The 20,418-nt window shown below is 43.5% G+C and overlaps 2 protein-coding genes across 2 annotated transcripts in view; one reads left to right on the top strand and one right to left on the bottom strand.

Moving 5' to 3' along the window:
- Positions 1–20,418, top strand: part of LOC311199735 (tubulin polyglutamylase ttll6-like) — a gene marked incomplete at both ends in the record, with an annotated part of 274,802 nt that overhangs the window by 160,533 nt on the left and 93,851 nt on the right.
- The window catches only part of LOC311199706 (DNA mismatch repair protein Msh3-like), a gene marked incomplete at both ends in the record, with an annotated part of 108,224 nt that overhangs the window by 72,682 nt on the left and 15,124 nt on the right, over positions 1–20,418 (bottom strand). Inside the window, 7 exons of the mRNA XM_084273844.1 lie at positions 1,010–1,117; positions 2,782–2,898; positions 4,150–4,214; positions 7,536–7,704; positions 9,738–9,925; positions 16,785–16,882; positions 19,962–20,107. Of these exons, the coding sequence (XP_084129970.1) occupies positions 1,010–1,117; positions 2,782–2,898; positions 4,150–4,214; positions 7,536–7,704; positions 9,738–9,925; positions 16,785–16,882; positions 19,962–20,107 (891 nt within the window). The remainder of the gene's footprint in view (positions 1–1,009; positions 1,118–2,781; positions 2,899–4,149; positions 4,215–7,535; positions 7,705–9,737; positions 9,926–16,784; positions 16,883–19,961; positions 20,108–20,418) is intronic.

Raw genomic sequence — 20,418 nt, 5'->3', positions numbered from 1 at the left:
TAATACATGATTTGCTGTTATTTCCACGGGTCACAAATGTTACCAATTCATATGGTTATACATAAGCAATTGCCCAATTACTTGCAATGTAGCCCCACAAGGACATTTAAAAACCACACAGCACTTTTCAAAAAAAGAGTATGTGGACTGTATGGAAGAAGGAATGGCTGAGGACTGGAAACAGATAGCCCTCACCAGGGTGTTCACAGTAAGCCTCAGAAACAGTAAATGCCAATCTCTAGGACAGCACTCAGCAAGCTGAAGCAGTGGTTCAGCGAGCGTCGAGTCTCTCTGGGGACACAGACCTCGTGATACAGAAGAAAACACACCAATAAGACTGACTATCTCTGTGTAGGTGCAAGGGATGTGGGTTTGTGAGGGGGAGGAAGACCCAAGTTGCAGATTGTACACACTCAGGAGCCAGCTCTGGACCAATCTCTGAGGCAGAAAGCCTTAAGGGTTCATGCTTCCTCATGGCAGAATGCAGCAGGCTGTGGTGCCTGGTGTGCACGTGTGGGTCTTGCACAGAGGGAAGGGCACAGCTCATCAGATTTAACACACATTCCTAGGTAAGGCACCATCCCTGCTCTGGAAGCTGGCTCTAATTACCTATTATTTACCTGAAATACATCTTTGAAACATACCTCATACACCTTACAATCTTAGGTATTCTACACTATAAAGTCAGACTTTGATGAGGAGAAAAGAAATAGGAGGAAAAAAATTTCCATGCAAAGTCCGACATATATTTATGTTTGTGAGATATCATCTACCAACCACACACAGTTTGAAAACCAGACAAACATGAGATGTCAAATTTAAACCGCAGTGTTTACAGACTTGAATGAAGCCCAGAAGTGCCGCTTTGCAAAATCAGATCAAGTCGAAACTACTGCAAACAATTTCAATAATGCATTTTATCACGGTACACATATTAAAATCAAATGTATTTCAAAAGCTCTCTCATAATTCCATATAAAATCTTACATAAAAATTAAACATTTATTACCTGCAGTAGTCTCCTTGTTTAGCCACCTGAGCCAATGAGAACAGACAGTCGATAGTTGCTAGGTGACCCATTGCTTTAGACACGGGGTGATAATGTTCACTGAAATGGCTACACCAAAACAGGGGAAAATAACAGGAGGAAGAAAAGAGGAAAAAAAAAAATCATTTCATACAGATAGGAATGTGCTGTCAAAATACACCTCGTGCATGCTTCTCACAGAGCTCTCTACAGTCTCTAAATTACTCTGAATTCCAATCTCCCAGCAGTGTATTAACTTACAGTATGAGGACACAATCTTGCTCACAGCAGACTTCGTGCTTCCCTTGTAACAGGGCATTATTTTTAAGCACAAAAAGGCGGCAAAATGAAACTCATTTAATAGCATATAAAGGGTCCACAGTTGATCCCTGCTGCCTAAATAAGGTCTCTGAAAATGCCACTGCTTATCACAGTGGCAGCTGAATCGCAACTGCCAATTCACTTCAGCTGTAAGTTACAGTCAAATTACCCCCCCTCCAAACAATAAAAAAACCCCTCAAACCCTGAAGTGCCTGAATACAGGATTTGTCTACAATATCAATAAAATATGGTAAGTACAATAGAAAATTCAAGAATTCACCTTCCATTTATGGTACCGATGCCCCTAGTACAACAATAACATTACCAGGAGAAAGCAGAGTTCATTCTTTTAGTACTGTAGAATTTATTTCTCTCCACTCCTAGCCTCAAAGATACAATTGGGGAATATAAAGCAAGTAAGGGAGCAAAAATGAATAAATAAATAAATGGAGGGCTGGGGAAGATCCCTCTCTACACATCTTTCCTTGCTGTACGCTGCTATCATATGACACTATTGAAATCATCAAAGTGAACATGAAAAGCAGCAGATCTAAGTAAAGAAAGGTCTACTAAAACTTATATGGCTAATATAGTAACCAAAAAAATAATGTAACTATTTTTATGGTATTGCAAAGGCAATACATCTGGAAGAGTGAATTGGAATTTCAGTTTCTAATAAAGTTTACAGAACCTCTGGGTTCCTACCAAGAGGCAAAACTTGGCATCAGTTACATCCAGTGAGGCAATTTCAGAAGGAAGTTTTTGTGGTATGGAAAAAAGCACAAGTGAGTTAATTATTATTGCAAGAATTGAGGGATAATTTCAGTGTGCTAGTAATTCCTGGAAGTAAAGCAGTGATTTATAACCTGACACCTGAAAATTAAAGGTGTTCAGAAGTTTGAGAAATAGATTTTAAACTTAACATACACAGGTCTATGGGGCCAGATGGGATCCATCCCAGGGTGCTGAAGGAGCTAGCAGAAGTGCTCACCAGGCCGCTTTCCATACAGGGGTAGGGAGAATCACACTCACACAAGCAACTGCCCAAACACCCTGAACATTCCTAACTGAAAAACTGTAACACTGCAATTGTTGTATAATAAATTCTATTCTCCTCTCAGTTACACTGTACTAGATTCAGTTTCACTCCATTTTCAAATTTTGAGAGCCACTGTATATATTTAATAGTGTGCTGTCATCAGAATTTTAAAATCTAGAGACATCACTGCTGCCTTCAGGACTTAGTGTGTAAAGGTCTCGCTTTCAAATGCTTTATGTTGAAGAACAGTATTTTACCATGGGCAGCATAACTGAGTTATCAGCTGCGTTTTTTCCTTTGGTTGTTTTTTTTTTGTTAAGATAAAACTCTTTCTTCTTCTGTTCTTACAGCAATAAATAAAATAATAAAAAATGAGTCTATTTTGTCAACTCACTCTAAGAAGTTCAGCCATTCAGCGTTGCAGTCAAGGACTAGCTGCTCCCGGAGCTGATGCAGATGTTTGTCATTTTCTATAACAAACGGCGAGTGGAAACGGCTGACAGCTTTTGTGCTGGAAAGCAGAGAGAAGCCAAATAGGAAATCAAGGTTACTAAGCAATCAGTTACACCATCTACATGCAAAATTGGACTAGTTTTCTAACTCACTCTGAGCCTTGAAAATGCACGGTAAAAAAGCCAGTTCTTTTACTGTGGTACCAAACTCTATTGATACCAGTGATCTTCACTGTGAATAAAGTGATTGGCTACTGTACTGCTGCCCATTCTGAAGGCTGCATTTTTCACAATGTATTATGTATCACTGAAGCTTATATATCTCACAAAATTCTCTTCAGCAACAGGCTTCACAAAGATGATTTTTCTTTGACTGGCTGCATCTACAACAACCTCCAACAAAAAAATTTCTACTTTAAAGCTGAAACTTCACAATAAACCTGGAATAAACTTAGTAAATACAGACTGTATTGCATGGATACTAGTTTCCATTTAAGGCACTTGCTCTTTATTTATGTATTTCCATTAAGGACTCATGTTGGCATTCCCAGGCATTCTTTTACAATATCCAGAAGAGCTGTATTTTTCCTTCATCGCCTTAATTCTGTCTACTCTGTGCACTTCAATATCGAATTCTTGCATCAGTGAATAGAACATCGATTCAGAGTTCACCTTGATTATGCCTACTTCTGATGAGACATGGCTCTGTGTACACATCATAACATAAGGTATTCTACCTGTTTAAATAATAAATGATCTTCCAGTTCACCTCTGTTTCATGTACTGGAAAAAGTATCTAAACTATCTAAAATCATGCTTACACAACACTAAGTCACAAAGCAAGCAAAGCTTGTTTGTATGAACAAATAAAATTAAAACATTTTTAATACACTAAGTCTTAGATACTGAGATATTTTGCACAGCTACTTTTACCTTTCTGAAGAAAGTAAGAACAACTAAAATTTTATGAAAAATGTATATCTACAATCTACAGGCACAACTGAATCAAAACCGTCATTTTCATGCCAATACATCTGCTTTGAAACATTAAGTACTATTTAAAAATAAACACTTTTAAAAGTTCCGGTTTCTCAGCTTGGTCTTGTTTGGTTTTAAGCAAAACTTACTATGGCAATAAATCAATGTAACCATTTTCATTGGTTGCTTTTAGTTTAAAGAAACCCCAAACCACAAACACACATGGAGCTGTGACAATGTGTATCTAATTAACTGTAAAACCAAAATGGCCCATACTATATTTTTTTCCTTATATATTAAAATACAGCAAACTTTAAAGACATTTTACATACCTACTAACCATAACCCAGTCAGATGGAACGGATGATTTATTGGAATTCTTGACTTCTATCATAAACTAAACAAACAGAAATATAATATTACACATCATGGGAAGTTAAGAAGACTACAGAAGCATAACCATAATGAAATCAAGACATCTGCAAGCATCAGACGAAACCCATACTCATCCTGAAGAGACTGAGCAGACCAGAAGCTAATGTTCTTTCTTCCCTAAAAATGAGGGTAATCACGTACATTTGCTGCCAATAGAGCAACTTCTACCCTGAGCTGTTCTTTTGCTCTGCCATGTTCCTGCCTCATCTTTGCCCTTTTGCTCCTCCATCTACTAAAATGTTCTGCTCACCTCCCTCTTACCAAGCCAAACCCAGACTAAAGCTAGTTAAGACTTACCTGATCCTGACTGGGCCTCGCAGAGAATTCAGCATTGACACAGACTCTACACTATACACAAGCTGTACTCAGGCTGTTTCACAGAATCACATAATGATCGGGGTTGGAAGGGGCCTTTGAAGATCATCTAGTCCAACCCCCCTGCCAGAGCAGGGTCACCTTGAGCAGGTTGCACAGGACACAGTCCAGGCAGGTTTTGAATGTCTCCAGAGATGGAGACTCCACAACCTCTCTAGGCAGCCCTGGCCCTGAGCTCTGCCACCCCCACAGTAAAGAAGTTCCTCCTCATGTTTAGCTGGAACTTCCTATATTTCACTTTGTACCCATTGCCTCTGTCCTGTTGCAGGGCATCACTGTCAAAAGACTGACCCTGTTCTCCTGACACCCAGCCTACAAGTATTTAAAAGGACTGGTAAGATCCTCCCTCAGTCTCACCTAGGCTAAAGAGTCCCAAGTCCCTCAGCCTTACGAGTAAGATGTGCTTTCCTGCCCAGGGATCAGTGATTCCTATTGAGCCATATTTACCTCCAGTATTTCACAGACAAGAGCTCAAAACCTCAAATGCTAGCACTGCATGTACAGTACCTTCCTTCACGTTTGGATCAATTGGAGTTCAGAAATGGAAAGAACAGAGGAAACCAGCAGTAATGGCAAGAAGCTCAGTACAGTGAAATTTACATGACGTCTTTCCTGCAGTATTTTATACAATTCATGTCCGTTATTTTTATAACACCAGCCTGAGGTTCTAGACGTCAAAGAATAAAAAACACAGATGGAAAGTTAATTTCCAGCAGAGATTAGATTAGCCCAGTATCTGATCACCTTTACAGAAATGCCCAAGACTCATCTGACAAAGCTCTTACATTACAGTTAGTATGATTTAGATAAAACCTTCCACACCTCACCAGAATACCCAGCAATCACCTTAGACTACAAACAAGAAGAATAACCCTAACATGAGCACACTCCAGAACGGACAGACTACACTAGTTCTTAATTTACCTAAAACACCTTGAAAATAATCGGTACCTCTGAAACCCTGAAGTTGCATAATACACAAGACAAAGATATGAAAATGAATCCACTGCTGCTGCTACTAGTAGTGTTGCTGATGTGCTAGTATTGCATTTTTTTCCTGAATTTTAGCTCAAAACAATTAAGCAAGCCGTGTTCATGAAGAGTAGTCAGAAAACAAGACCATATTTGTGTCTATGCTAGACGACTAACTGAACTCAGAACAGTTACACAGCCAGTTCAATTGCCTGCTGTGTTTGTGTGGCTAGCAAGAAAGAAGTAGAGAGGTTGCAATCTTCTTCAAAACAACAAAAACATTTCCTTTTTTACCCTTTAATTCTTAGGCCTATTATATAAATATGTGCAGTATTAAATAAACTGGGCCTGAAGCACTGCTTATCAGGAAGCAAACTTTTCCCAAATGTAGCAATTTCTCTCTAAATCCTGCCTGCAAAGAATAGCAATGCTATCACTATCTGGACAGCTTTCTGTCCTGTTTAGTGATGCTATTAGTTACATTAGAGGTCTGGAAATGAAAGATAAGACAGATATGGATGTAACCTCATCTTTTTGAAAAGGTGTATGTCAAGTGGATCTTCACAAATTTCAGTTAATAAACTGTGGGCTGACTGCATTCATAAGAGTGTGTTTGGAGGGCACACATGCAGGAGCAAAGAATCTGAGTGCCTCCCTGACAGAACGTCTGTTCTCTGAATGTGTTCAGAGGGGGAAGATAAAGAGAACAGATTTCCTGGCAGCTTCTTTTTCTTCCAGAACCAGCAAACCATAAACCTACTTCTGACCAGTCCTGTTGCAAAGAAGTGCTTGAACACAACATCTATCAGAGTGCTGGAGTGCTACAACAGCACAAGTTCTGAGGAAGGCTGAGCTTAACTCAGACTCGTGTCTGTGCTTTGCTCCTCCCCTTCAATTCCCTTTCCTCACTGACCCTCTTCTCTAACCCTTCCTCTTTTGTGTCTTTTGATGTCTGCAATACACTCATACCAGATGTAATGAAATGACAGATAGCTCTAACTTGTGCAGCTCCATTAATGAATTTCCCAAGATAGAGCTCTTTGCCTGCAATGGTTTCTGAGCTGGCTGCTGCTACAAGGGGCCCCTCTAAAACAGGCATAGTTAACTGGTGGTTTCTGAAACTCTCCAGTTCAGACCTGGCTACTTTCTTGATACTCTCCTCTTTCATCAACTCTTCCCTCTTTCACACACATGTCATCATCCAACTCTTAAGCCAGTATTTCAGAGAAATCCTTCAGATCCTGGCTCTTTCCTTCCTCATGCAATACCCAAATGCACTCTTCCACATTTCCTCTTGGACTTAGCATCTTAGCTGACATCCTCCCCAACTCTCCTGCCACATGTTTGTTCTTCTGAACCTCAGGAGCAAAAGAAATATCCACCCAAGGTCTTTATCAAGTGATACTCTAACTCATCCCTTCTCCCATCCCCTCTCAGCATTGTCTATTTGCTCCCTGCTGCATCTCTTGGGTCTTTCTCAGCGTCCCAGGTCCTCAGTGGGACGGTGATCTGCTTCCAGCTTCATACCACACTGTCCTCACTGATTCATCTCTTTTACTCTCAACCCTCATTCAGTTGCCAAGCTAATTTCTTTTCCCAACTTTCTGTGGAGTTTTCCCCAGGTCTCCCACTCTCAGTTCCAGCGCAATGCTGAACAGTGGTATCTCACTGATACTTTCAATTCAATACACAAAAAAGCAAAGCATTACTGAAACAAATTTGACTGCAGTAATGTGGTTTTATTATTTAAATCACCAAAGAAATTGACTTAAATAAAGTGACACTGTCAAAAACCTGTTTTTTGAAGTTGTGCAAATAGAGGCAAATGACCTGATCAAGTACCATACTAAATGAAGAGAGTTCTAGTTAAGCCTAGCTTTTAAGCTATTTTCTAGACAAGCAAGGGAACAGCCATCCATAATAGACACCATATTACCTCTTGACCAGAAACTGTAACATACTCGGCAGAAGGATTCTTGATCTGTTTACGAATGTCTACCAGATGCAACTGGATTTTAGAAAGCACATCCGAGATCTCCTCTTTTTTCTTTCTGATGACAGGGAAGTCCGTAAGGTCCTTGAACAATTGGGTTTTATCTCCAGTCCTATCCATAAGAAGCAAAAGATATAGTAATGGTAAAACCAAAAGACACACTCCCCAATTCTACTGGCTGTGTCCATATTTTTATTTGTTATTCTCACTTAATACTAGCTTCATTCCTCTCTCAGTAAGCTTTTTCTGTTATTTGTTCATAGTACAGCACATTTACCAAAAGCTGCTATGCACAGTATATAAACACAAAGGCATTTAAACACTGATAGTCCTTTCCCCATTGTATTAAAAAACCCATCTATTGCTATTGCTTTCTACTCGTCTACATTATATTTGCCCTTCTATGCCAAACCCTGCTGACTTGGATTTCTGTCATCTCTCAGTGTGCATCCTGCGGCTTTATGCTTGTTTTCCCTTAGTCAAGTAAAGCAAGAAAAGGAATCACAAGACAGATCGTTCCCTTCTGGCTCAATCCAGAATTTCAGAATACAACTGTTGTCCCAACATGGAGGATCCCAAGTACAGACAACCCCTTTTACCATGATCAAAAGTGAAGCTCTAGATAATTTCTGCATAACAGGAACACAGATTTTTTTGCATATTTAGAATTTGTCCAAATTTGGACAGATTTTAATGAGGATTACAAAGAAAAAAACATCCTATAAAGTTCTCATCAAAGCAGAATGTCACCAGGAGTTTTTCAGAGTACCTTGCTTCTTTTCTAAAGAAATGATTAACCAGAGCAGTTTTTAATACATGCAAAAAATCTGCTCTTTTCTAGTCTTAATGTCAGAAAATGACAAAATAGTTTTGGCTGCAATATCTCAGCTCAGGATTGAAACCTGAAATAACATCATTCAAATATTTAAAACTGGAAGCCGAACAAACTATTAAAAATATTGTTGTCATCAAAAGTAACAAAAATTTAAGTTGTCCTAATAACTATCAGGCAGACAACAAAAAGTAGTACAAACAGGCCTAAATGAACTGAAGTATACATTTGTACTTTACAGCAAATACAAAACTGTACCATTTAATTAGATAATTACCTTGAAATCTAATATTTGGAGAACAAATAGTTAGCAAACTCAAAGTACTAAAACACAAAAATAATAGAAAGTCTCATTTTCTACTTATATCAATACCCCTTTTGCTTGAGAATGAAACTACAGATGGAGCCAGTGACCATACAGGTAACGCAAAGCTGGACTTTGATTTTGCATTACACAGGATTATTATATAATTGACAGTAAAGATGCCATTTGTAAATACAGGACTAATTTTTAGAAATGATTTTGTGCTAATTAGACTTGTTTCCATGGGAATGGAAAGGATAAAATGATCGGTAGTAGCCAGCAGCTGATTGTGAAGACTGTCACTATGTGATGTACACCAAAAATTCAAAAACTGACAGTTTAAAAACCCCAACATAAAACCCAACATCTCAAACTCCCCTTAACCCTTAATCTCAAACTCCTCCCTGGAGCAAAGGGCCACTTTTGAAAACTATTACAGGATTTACCTGCACTATACAACTAACACAATGCAATATACACATGCACGTGCAAGCATGCATGTAGCTGTCAACTGCATATTCTCTGTTGTTAGTGAGCATATAAATGTATTTTTAAGAAGGATGGTGGGACATGCAAAGCTTTGAAAAATGTTCACAAACAATAGTAGAAGCCACATTCCTGACTGCAAAGCAGCCACTTTGCTAAAGGTCAAGTCTCACTTCAAAAGGAATAGCTTAAAAACAAAGTATTTCATAAATTGTTAAACAATTTAACATGAGCAAAACACATTTTGCTATAAATTCATTCCCCCAAAGAGCCAAGAAACTAAAAAACTCTTCAACCTGAGGCAGATATCCACTAGGCAAAATATTTGCTTGCCTGGTTTAGGGGAAGGGTATGAGCTGTAGAAAAGCACAATCTCTGCTTAACTATAAGCAACCTGTACATATATAAAATCAAAAATATAAACCTAGGGTATATTAAAATAAGATGTGTAATTCACATAACTGAATACATGTAGTCAGCAAGCCCACAAGGCACAGAAGACTAATCTATTTTCTCTACTTACTTGGCTGCTTCTTCATTAAGGATCTTTAAATAATGTTTTACTGGGGAGAGAAGTTCTGGGATTTCCAAAAGCACATTTTGTAATAGTGGAGTTTTCACTTGAGAATGTATGACTGGAACAAGAGCTTGAATTTCCAAATCCAGACGGGACAGGGTGCTGAGTATCAAGAAAAACTCTTGGGTTGAGCACTGAGAAAGAAGGCAATCTGTAAACCATTACAGTGTATTTTCATTTAATCCTACATAGTTGGGGTTTTTTTGCTTTCAGAAAATGACATAAAATACAGTTTAAATGAATTAACTGTAACACAGTTGCATAATCATCACATTCAAAAGGTTAATAAAGCATACTAATTGTTTTAACCATTGTTGTCAACAAACAGTTGAGAGCTGATGTACATTACACTTTTTGCTGGACGGTGGTCTGTAGCACATATGCAGTACACAAATAGCTGAAAAATGGACTAATTATGTCCAAGAATCAAAAACGCAGGCTGAGAAACTTTATGAGTACCACAACTTCTCCATATGGATTTCTGCATCTATGTGCTGTTATCTGAATCCCAGGCTGCTGTTTTGGCAAGAGGGGGTTTGGAAAGACAAGGTCAGGCACTAAGAGGCAGAGTCTTGGAATAAGAACACAGAAAATAAAAGAAAAAAAAACCCACAGAAAGAGAAAACCAGCAGTCATTGCTTAAAGTGCTTGTAGCTATTGCCAGTTTCAGCCTCTGTCAGGTCACTCCTAGGTCTATGTAATAAGAACACACTAACCTGGACTTTGCCTTTCATCCTCTCCTCAATTGGTAGAAAGAGATTGTTCTACCTATGTCAGACAGTTAGCCAGGTACCACAGAAGAGGAATCTTCCAGATTTCAGCCAATACCACACAGCACTTTCAGAGCTTGCTTCATGATAGCCACAGAGCAGGAGCATATTGGTTCCCTGTCCTGGTTTTGGTCAGGATGGAGTTAATTTCATTTGTAACAGCAGATGAATGCTGTGTTTGAGAGTAAGATGGGAGTAGTGCTGATAACACCCTGATGTTTCTAGTTGCTGTCAGACAGTCAAGGACTTTCTCAGCTCTTCATGAGAAAGGAGGGGCGAAGCCAGGACAGGTGACCGAGCTGACCAAAGAGAGTATTCCACGCCAGTTACGTCCTGCCCAGGATATCGGGGGCTGACGGGAGGAAGGCCTGGGGCGGCTCCGGGACGCGCGGTGCTTGGGGGACGGTCGGGTTCTGGGACGGCTCTGGGTGGCACGGCCTGAGTTGTGTGGTTTGGTGAGAAACTGCATTGGGTATCAACAGCTTCATCTATTTTTGCTTTGAAGTCCTGTTAGTATTGTTACATTGTATCTTTCTGTTATCTTAGTAAACTATCCTTATCCCAACCCACAGGCCTCTTAATTTCTTGATTTTGGGGTTATTTGCCCCTTCCTTTTCCTTTTCCCTTCCCTTACTTCTCACATTCCCCCTCCCCTTCCCTTTAACCTGCTCTTTTCCTGTAAGGAGCAGGCAGCTGCGTGGATCTTGGCCCTCAGCCGGGTGAAACCACGACACTCTCACAGAGAGGTGAGAGGGCCGATCATCAGTCTCTCCAGCAAGGAACACGTGTCCCTGGTGCTGCAGAGGCTGCCACCAGTGCAAAATAAGGACATCACAGGTACCATGACTTACTCTGCCACACAAGAGTGTCAGGATTTCCACTCAAGAATGCTGTGAGCTGTGTGGAGGTTGACCCACACTCAGAGACTACTGAAATATTTCTCAAGTATTTTGCTTGGGAGGTCTTCAGGAAAATGACTCAGTAACAATGGAATTCTGTCCAGTTACCTCCACAGTTCATTACCAAGGACTAGGCTATAGTCATTGGGCGACAATGTCTGTAGTGACAGAATCACCTCCACTCTCTCACATTTTACACCCCTTTTACGGCAGAGTAGCTGCACTGGTCCTTAGGGAATCCCTCCTGGGGTGGATTAATTCACAGGGAATCAGAAGAACCCAAACCAAGTTTATCCTAAAGCCCAAGGCAGAATGTCTGGAGCTTAAACACACTGTCCCAATTCAAGGGCATGTCTGCACTCTCCTCCTTGCACACACTGTCACAGCTCTCTCTCTGAAAGGTCACAGGGAGGCTGGAAGTTCAGTGACAGGAGTACTGTGCCTTGAGCTACAGCAGGACTTACTGCAAGCAGTGCTGCACAAGTGTCTAACACTAACTCTGCAGGCAAGGACGCTGCACAGTCCTTGTGCCTGTGCTGATGGGAAAGCACCGGGGGCAGGAGAAGGAAACCCCACACAAGCTGTGACTATTTACCACTTTCTTTCAGAAGAGGGATCGAATACTCTCCAATGAGCAGAAGCTGCCAGAACAGAAGCAAGGCTTCTCAGCACAGCAGCCAAAGGGACATTTTGCTACCTAAATGCTTCTGCCTTCATCTTTAGGGCCACTTCTACCTGACACCATCAGAAACAGCAACAAAAGAAAATAAAAAAGAGGAGGGAATGTGCACGTGGTGTCAGACAGCAAAACACCTCTGCATGGCATCGATACCAAGGTCAAGAATGAACACGTGGGATAATACACTATTATTGTCTTTGTAAGAAATACTTTGGCATGGATGTAAGTGTATTTCCTACAAATTCAAGTGCCATATGCACTTGCCAGAACCCTTGACCTGATCAATTCCACAAACCATCATTTCAGTTCCTGATGGAAACCTCACCGGGCTGGCACGATGTGATTTCAAACAGTGCTTGTCTTTATTTCCAGCCACTCAGATGTCTACACCCCTCTTTGCTCTTCTACAGAGATGCTATTGCACACAACACCCATACCCACACACACCATCCACCTCATCTGACTTTTCTCTGAGTTCAACAGGTAGCAGTAAAAACTAATTCAGGATCAAAACATGAAGTTCAAACCAAGCATTTAAGTACCCCATAAGCAGGGTAAACAGAAAGATGATTAGCATGGCAATTCATTCTAATAAAGTGTTGATGACACTCATTTTAGTCTTTCTTCTCTTCAACAAATAAGAATTCATTCACCACTCACAAGGGAACTGGGGTCACCTGACTGTCTCTGAGGAGATGACACCAAAGACAGGAAGGTTTTGATGAGCAGTTCTCTACTGCAACACAACTGCTTCCAAATGACCCTTGATTCTAAACGTTCAGATCTATTTTAGCTGCACAGGCAACTGTTTTACAGCTTTGCTTGAAGATGTTTTGTAAAGAAGAGCTGTACTTCTGTGGGGTTGGGTGTTAGTTAAGTATTTTGAGTGACAACTACAGTACTTGTTTTAAACACTATCTAATCATTCCACAAAGATGGGTAAGCAGACCAAAAGCACCAAACAAAATGCAAACCCTCAAATGCACACTGCAAGGCAGGCTTTGAAACATAAGGAACCTGAGGTCAAATCAAATGCTGTCAATTAGCAAGAAAGAAATCTACAATCATGATCTCACTGTGGAGTTCTGGGCACTGGCTGCCATGTCAGTCTAGTCTAGATCTACTTTTATTCCCCCCTTTCTTCCTAACTTCCTATTTGGTAGGCTGCAGCTCTATTGTTCAAGGCTTCAAATTCCCTTCATCAAATTTCCCCTTAGCCTAGTGCCAACTTGAAAGAACAAAACAACTTCAATTACTTTTCTAGTCCTTTTGGGATCTTGCCCACTACCCTAAATTACTACCCTGCAGCTGAACTTCAACCTCCTTCATTTGCTGACAAAAGGATGAAGGGAAAATGTGCTCAATTGACAGGATTGTAACAAGTGTCCCTGCCCCTCGCCCATTCCAGGACAGACACTTTCAAAGCTACTGCAGCACTACTGGGGTTTCAGAACAGACCTTTATTAACTCACCATCAGTGGTAGAAAATGGGGAGGAACTAAGCAGAACTTTTCCACAAATGGGAAGACCTATTTTTGCTCCCACGTTGCATTAACCCAAGTAGGAGGTGACCTTGAAAATCCTCCTTAGCCAGAAAGTAGCAAAGCCCTTCCTTGTCTCTCAGACCATCTAAATCTCTATCTGCACAACCCCAGGAGTTGTTTAGTAATCTTAATAACAAATCCTGGTTAGAGAACCTGCAAGGCTGCCAAGAGACAAAGGCTGGAACCAGCTGAGCTTTCACCTGCCCAAAGAAAGCTTTCTGCAGAAACTTCAAGAAGACCCTTTCCTGCATTTTTTCTTTCCCTGACATCACAGGTTCTCAGCTCCAAACGTTTTCCCTGTTCACTTCACTGAGGTCACATTCTGTGTGCACTTCAAGACAGAAGAACATGACAGGAATCACATTTCTTTAAAATTAAAGAAACCCCCAAACACACCCACACCACACCCACAGCCCCCCAATGAAATGACACACAACTTATGCTTTTAGCAGAAGAATGTAACAGCTGGTTTTTGCAAGGAGGGGGAAGGACATGGAAGTGGAAGCACCGTTCATTAGAAACTAAGGGCTCCTGCAGATCTCAGAGAAGAGCACAGCAAAGCCCCAGCTCCCTTGCATCCCTCCTTGCTAACAAACTTTCCCCCACCCCCCATGCTTAACAGCAACAGTATGTTCATACCCTCAAAATGTGGGAATGGGTTCAAATGAGTCCCCACTCCTGGATCAGCATTTCTCTATTCAGACTGTATCCTGTGCAGGACCAGTGAAAAAACAGGCAACAGTGAGTAAAGCAAAACTGCATCAAAGTTAAAGGACTGTCAGTTAGCAGATGCAAAGTACCTGCTGCAACTCCAAAAGTCAAACCCACCATGCAATGAAACTGCTTTTCACACTGCAGAAGCTGCATCTGAATCAAGTTCCCAGAGCTGCAGTGACACATGTGCTGTGCTAACAGCATCCTTTAACGGCGCTACGAATCCCTGAGGCAGAAGGTCACAGCACAAACATCCCACTCTCAAGGGACTTTTCTTCCCCAACACAAACACAAAACTAAAATAACATCAGCCAGCAAGCAAAACACTACAAGCAAGAACAGATAAAGACTAAAAATCAATGGGGACCCTATAATATTTGGTTATACAGCATGCAACAAGATAGTCAGGTGATGTTTCTGTAATGTCTTTTCTCCTTTACAGCCTACTCAGCAATGAGGCTTGGAGGTACATTATTAAATGCTGAAGGTAAAACTGAATGAATGAGAAACACACAAGCTGCAAAAAATCAAGGCTGACAATCTGAGATTACTTTTTCTAAAATCAGGCAGTAAGAAGAGGAACCAGCATCGACACCGTTTCTCTGCAGTTCTACTTGCAAACAAAAGCCCAGCCTTTTCTCAGTAACATCACCTTTACATGTCTTATGCCTTTTCCTCTGTTAAGAGAAACTGAGAAATAGCATGGAACAATGGTTTCTGTTGTTGGCAGCTAAAAGTGGAAGTGTGAGTTTCACCACTCAATTGAAAGGTATGGGGGGGCAGCAGCTCCCATGTATCCATGATTATGGGAACTTTCAATCTAACTAACCAAGAGTGGCTATTTTCTCTTTTCATTTTAAAATGGACTGTTTAATTATATTCATTATAAATTATACAGTTATTTATTAATTAGAAATCCCTCTTTTGTTACTCGCATTCATGAAAAATATTACCCTACCAAAAGAAAAGGGTACAGAGCTGCCCTTGCCTGCATCTTCTCCTTCCCTCTGAAACAGGGCTGCCGGGCACACATGGGCACCATCCCAGGAATAAAGCCTGAGCCCTCACAGAATCACAGGGCAGACGGACGGTGTTCAGTGGTGGGACAAAACATGAAGTTCCAATCACATTTGGCTGCCAGCTGATCAGCTGGTATAAGGCAGGACTGCTGAGAGAGGCTGTGTCTGTCCTGCTGGGCAGGAGACAATTGCTACTGCAACGAGCACTAATCAATGTTGTCTCATCGCATCCCAAAGCAGCACAAAGTAAAGTGCAAGTGACAAAGGCATTTCCGATGCTTCCTCTCCAAAACAGAGGGCATCCCTGTCCCACTCCCACCCATGCCACCCTTACTCTAACAAAGGATTCCAATCTTACTCCAGGGTGACCAGGCTGTAAGGAAAGCGCCTGCTGCTCTGTCAGAGCTCAGCTCAGAGCTGCACTGGGGAAACAAACTCACCATCGGCTGGGAGCAGGGAAATGCTTTGCTCAGACCCTCCAGACAGGTGGCACACTGCCCAATCTGCACCAGAATTGACCAGCACAAAGAAAAGGGGGTGGAAAAGAGGGGTGGACTTACCGGGGACTGAGGGCCTGAAGCTCTGGGGCTGCCAACTCCACACGAGGCCAGATGGCTCCGGCAGGGACTTGCTGCCCAGGCTGTGGCAGATACCAAAAGCCCCGGCTGGGCGGGGGAGCGGGGCTGCAGGGAGAGGGGGTGCCGGGGGTGAGGAGAGGCTGGCGGGGAGAAACGCCCCCTCCTGTGGGGAATGGAAGAGCCGCCCGGGAAAGGAGACACCTTGTGCTGGTGGGAGGGGAGCTGTGAGAGCCCGAGGAGCAGCAGCAAAGCCCGAGACAGGGGCTCTGGCAGCCATGTCAGTGGGGCTGCTGCCTGGCAGCCATGTCAGTGGGGCTGCTGCCTGGCAGCACGGTTTCAGCCACGCAGGCACTGTTACAAGCTCTGCATCTCTTCCAGGCTGCCAATTGCCACTGATTATTATTTCCAGCCTTGAAGAGGTGCACAGCTCCCCCCATTCCCTGGTTTAGATCTCACTGTACTTCAAGTCACTGGAAACAAAGGCTGTGGTGGCAAGGTTCAAGCATCACTTTTCTGACAGGGAGAGAAGCAGGAAGCAGGATCACTATGAACAGTCTTGACTCGTGTAAAGCCATCCAACACTTTGCTGCAATTTCTACCTTATTTTGTTGGGTATGACAGAAAATACAGAAAGCCACATTACCTAAGGTGGGTTTATTACCTAAAGCCACCTACTCTGGCTTCACATGTCCATTAGCTTATCAGTCCTTTGCACTTGCGCAGATCCTTCCAGGAATTGTGAGTGAGGGGCTCTGGTGGTCCTTGGGAGAAGGCCATGAGTCGTCCTCACAATGTACTTTTCAACTTTCGCCTGGAATGTGAGGGTCTTGCAAGCTTGCAGTGTTCTGATCAGTCTGAGCTGATTTATGTCCTTGTTAGTCAGTTTTTCTGTAGCAAGGGGATAACAGCTTAGTCACAAGGGTTAACATAGTTTAACTGCCCACCGGTTTGATTAACAAATTGATTATACAAGGTTTATTACACTCCAGAAGGCTTTGCTATTGCAAGGGCACAGGGATTTTTATAGAAAATGTCAGCAAACTGCCTGGAAAAGGGCTGAAGGGCTGGTTTTCCCTTTTTCCATTGCTTGGCCACCCTGCCTCCTCCTCGGCTGGGCCTGGTCTGCACACCCTGGCCTCCTGGTCGCCATGTTCCTGAACTGGTTACACAGCTTTCAGCTTGAGTGACTTTGCTATCTGAAGGGAGCAGCAGGCATATTGTCCAGGCCAATCCCTTCAGAGCTCAGAGTCAGGTTGCTGACAGACCTGCTGCCTTCCCCAACCCCATTCTTGTGTTTGTAGCACAAAACTGCCCACAGCCATTTCTGCAGGGCCCTTTGCTGAAAGCTCAACAAACACAGCACGCAGCCAGCCACTACAATTATCAAAATCAATAATCCTGCTTTGACCATTGACAATATCCAGCATGGAATTCCCCACCCATGAAACAAGCTGTCTAGCCCAAAAAAATCCCTTTCCTTCTTCTATCTTTTGTGTTTGGTCTGGTCAGACAGATCCATGCAGCACATGCCATCTGTGATTTTCAACATGTTTCTGTCACTCTCTCTTCAACACCAGTTTTTCTACAGAATGCCCCATGAATCCTCAGTGAACTTCTCCAACAGGGAGAGTCCTTTCCCAGGAGGCTTCAGATCTTCCCCCACTGCCCCAGTGTTGGTCCCTTCCATGGGGTGCAATCTCTCGGGCCCAGATGTCACCAGCCTTGTTCCCCACGGGGTCACAAGCTTCCCCTCAGCAAACCTGCTGCAGCACCGATCTCTCTCCGCACTCATGTCATACCAACATCATGGCAGTTGAGGAGGAGGTATGTGAGGAGATGAATGGAGCCCCTCTGCCTCAGAGGAAGCGGAAGCCTAGAGTGAGGTGACCATCCGCACGCCTCGAGACTGCCTCTGTTAGGCAAGAGAGAAAGGTAGTTGTAGTAGGGGATTCCCTTCTCAGAGGGACAGAAGGCCCTATATGTAGACCAGACCCTACACGCAGGGAGGTGAGCTGCCTACCTGGAGCCTGGGTCAGGGACATTACCAGAAGGCTACCAGGGCTGGTAAGATCCACTGACTATTGCCCGTTACTGATAGTTCCAGCAGGCAGGAACGCAATCACAAAGTGTAGCCTTCGAGCTGTCAAAAGGGAATTCTGGCATCTGGGCGCTTTGTTGAGGGGGGGAGCCCAAATAATATTCTCGTCTATCCCCACTTGTGGGAGGAGGGGCTCAGAGCAGGACACGAGGACCCATGAGTTGAATGTGTGGCTGAAAGGCTGGTGCCGGCACAAGAGCTTTGGTTTTCTTACCAAGGGACGGTGTACTCTGCTCCTGGCATGATGACTGCTGGTAGGGCTCACCTGTCCTATAAAGGAAAGCAGATCCTTGCCCAGGAGATGGCAGGGCTCATGGATCGAGCTTTAAACTAGTTAGGAAGGGGATATTAAGAAGGCTGCTGGGGTTAGGCAAGTGCTTCAGGAGTCACAACGGGAGTTGATGGTGGAAAAAGGTAAATACCAACAGCACAGTGGTGGACTTGGGGAAGTTTTTCCACGTGAGAGTAGAGAAAATTCTGTGGATTGCCCTGAGTACTCCTCAGTGGAGCCACTTTTGCCAGTCCCCTGTCAGAAATCTCGCTGTGGGCTGTTGAGGATACCTACATCTGCTGCCCCACTAAAATGCCATTATACAAATGCACGTAGCATGGGGAACAAGCAAGAAGAATTAGAGATCTTTGTGCGGTCGCAGGGCCACGATCTCATTGCAATCACAGAGACGTGGTGGGACAACCTGGACGACTGGCACGCTGTCATGGATGGCTATGTGCTTTTTAGGAAAGACAGGCTAGGGAGGCGAGGTGGGGGAGTTGCTCTGTATGTGAGAGAGCACCTAGAATGTATTGAGCTCCACCTGGGGAAGGATGAACCATCCATCGAGTGCTTGTGGGTTAAAATCAAGGTGGCAACTGAATGCCGCCTTCGCTTCGGTCTTCACTTCAAAGGCCCCCTGGAACTCACAGACACTGGATGAAAGTAGGAGTGTTTGGGAAATGAAGAATTTCCCTCTGGTTGAAGTAGGGGAGGTCCAGGAGAAGGAACAACCGTTTGTATCAGCACAGGCTGGGGGGTGACCTGCTGGAGAAGAGCTCAGTGGAGAAGGACCTGGGGGTCCTGGTTGATGACAGGTTGGCCATGAGCCGGCAGTGTGCCCTGGGGGCTGAGAGATCCAATGGGATCCTGGGTTGCATCCGGAGGAGTATAGCCAGCAGATCAAAGGAGGTGATCCTCCCCCTCTACTCTGCCCTGGTCAGGCCCCACCTGGAGTTTTGTGTCCAGTTCTGGGCTCCTTGGTATAAGGATCTCCTGGAGAGAGTCCAAAGAAGGGCTAAGAAGATGATTAAGGGCCTGGAGCATCTCCCCTATGAGGAAAGGCTGAGTAAGTTGGGGCTGTTCAGCCTTGAGAAGAGAAGACTAAGGGAGGACCTAATTAAAGTTTATAATTATCTGAAGCAGGGGATGCAGGGGGAAATGGCCAGCCCCTTTTCAGTGGTCTGTGGGGACAGGACAAGGGGCAATGGCTGCAAGCTGGAGCACAGGGAGTTCTGCACCAACATGCAGAACTTTTCCCCAGTGAGGGTGAGGGAGCCCTGGGACAGGCTGCCCAGGGGGTGTGGAGTCTCCTTCACTGGAGATATTGCAGACCCTCCTGGATGCCTATCTGAGTGATATGTCCTAGGGAGCTGCTTTGGCAGGGGGGTTCGACCCCATGAGCTCTCCAGGTCCTTTCCAACCCCTACAACTCTATGATTCTCTGATTCTATGATCTCCTTTGGTTCCTCATCAATAAAAAATGCGGGGGAGTGAGTCACTGAAGTGATTAACAGGTTTTAGCTGGGGTTTTGAAGCAACCTGAGGGCTGAGCTGCATCTCAGAAGCAGCTTCAAGAGGGAGGAAAGCTCTTTTACCCCTTGTCCCTGCCTGGTGCTCAGGGTTCGGTTTGCTGGCCATAAACTCCATCAGCTGCTGAATGATTTCATGGTACATGGTGATGAGCTCAAGGAAGAAGGAGCTGCATTCCCTCCTGAATCCGTTGTGACAGGCAACAGCTTCCCTGGCATGAGAGAAGGAAACCAAGACTTGCTGCTAAACCCCCAACCCAGGGAAGAAACAACGCCCCCCCCCTCTCTCTGCAAAAAGCCAGGGGGGCAAGATGGTCCTTTCTTCAGGCACCAGCATCTGCACCAACAGAGAGCATCAGGCAGAAGATGTTTGAGACAGAGAGGGGGTTTGTCATTAGCAGGATACCTCGTGGCCTCCAAATCCATGGGGGTGCAGCTGTCTGGGAACCCCTCTTTGCTGGTTCCCCCACTCCAGGATGCAGTGAGTGCAGAAGATGTGGCTGCTGGGTATGATCTCTGGGTC

This window comes from Gallinula chloropus (genome assembly GCF_964237585.1).
Source record: "Gallinula chloropus genome assembly, chromosome: 21".
Classification (NCBI taxonomy): Eukaryota; Metazoa; Chordata; class Aves; order Gruiformes; family Rallidae; genus Gallinula; species Gallinula chloropus.
The sequence above is the reverse complement of the archived record's forward strand: the minus strand, read 5'-3'. Positions and strand labels throughout refer to the sequence as shown.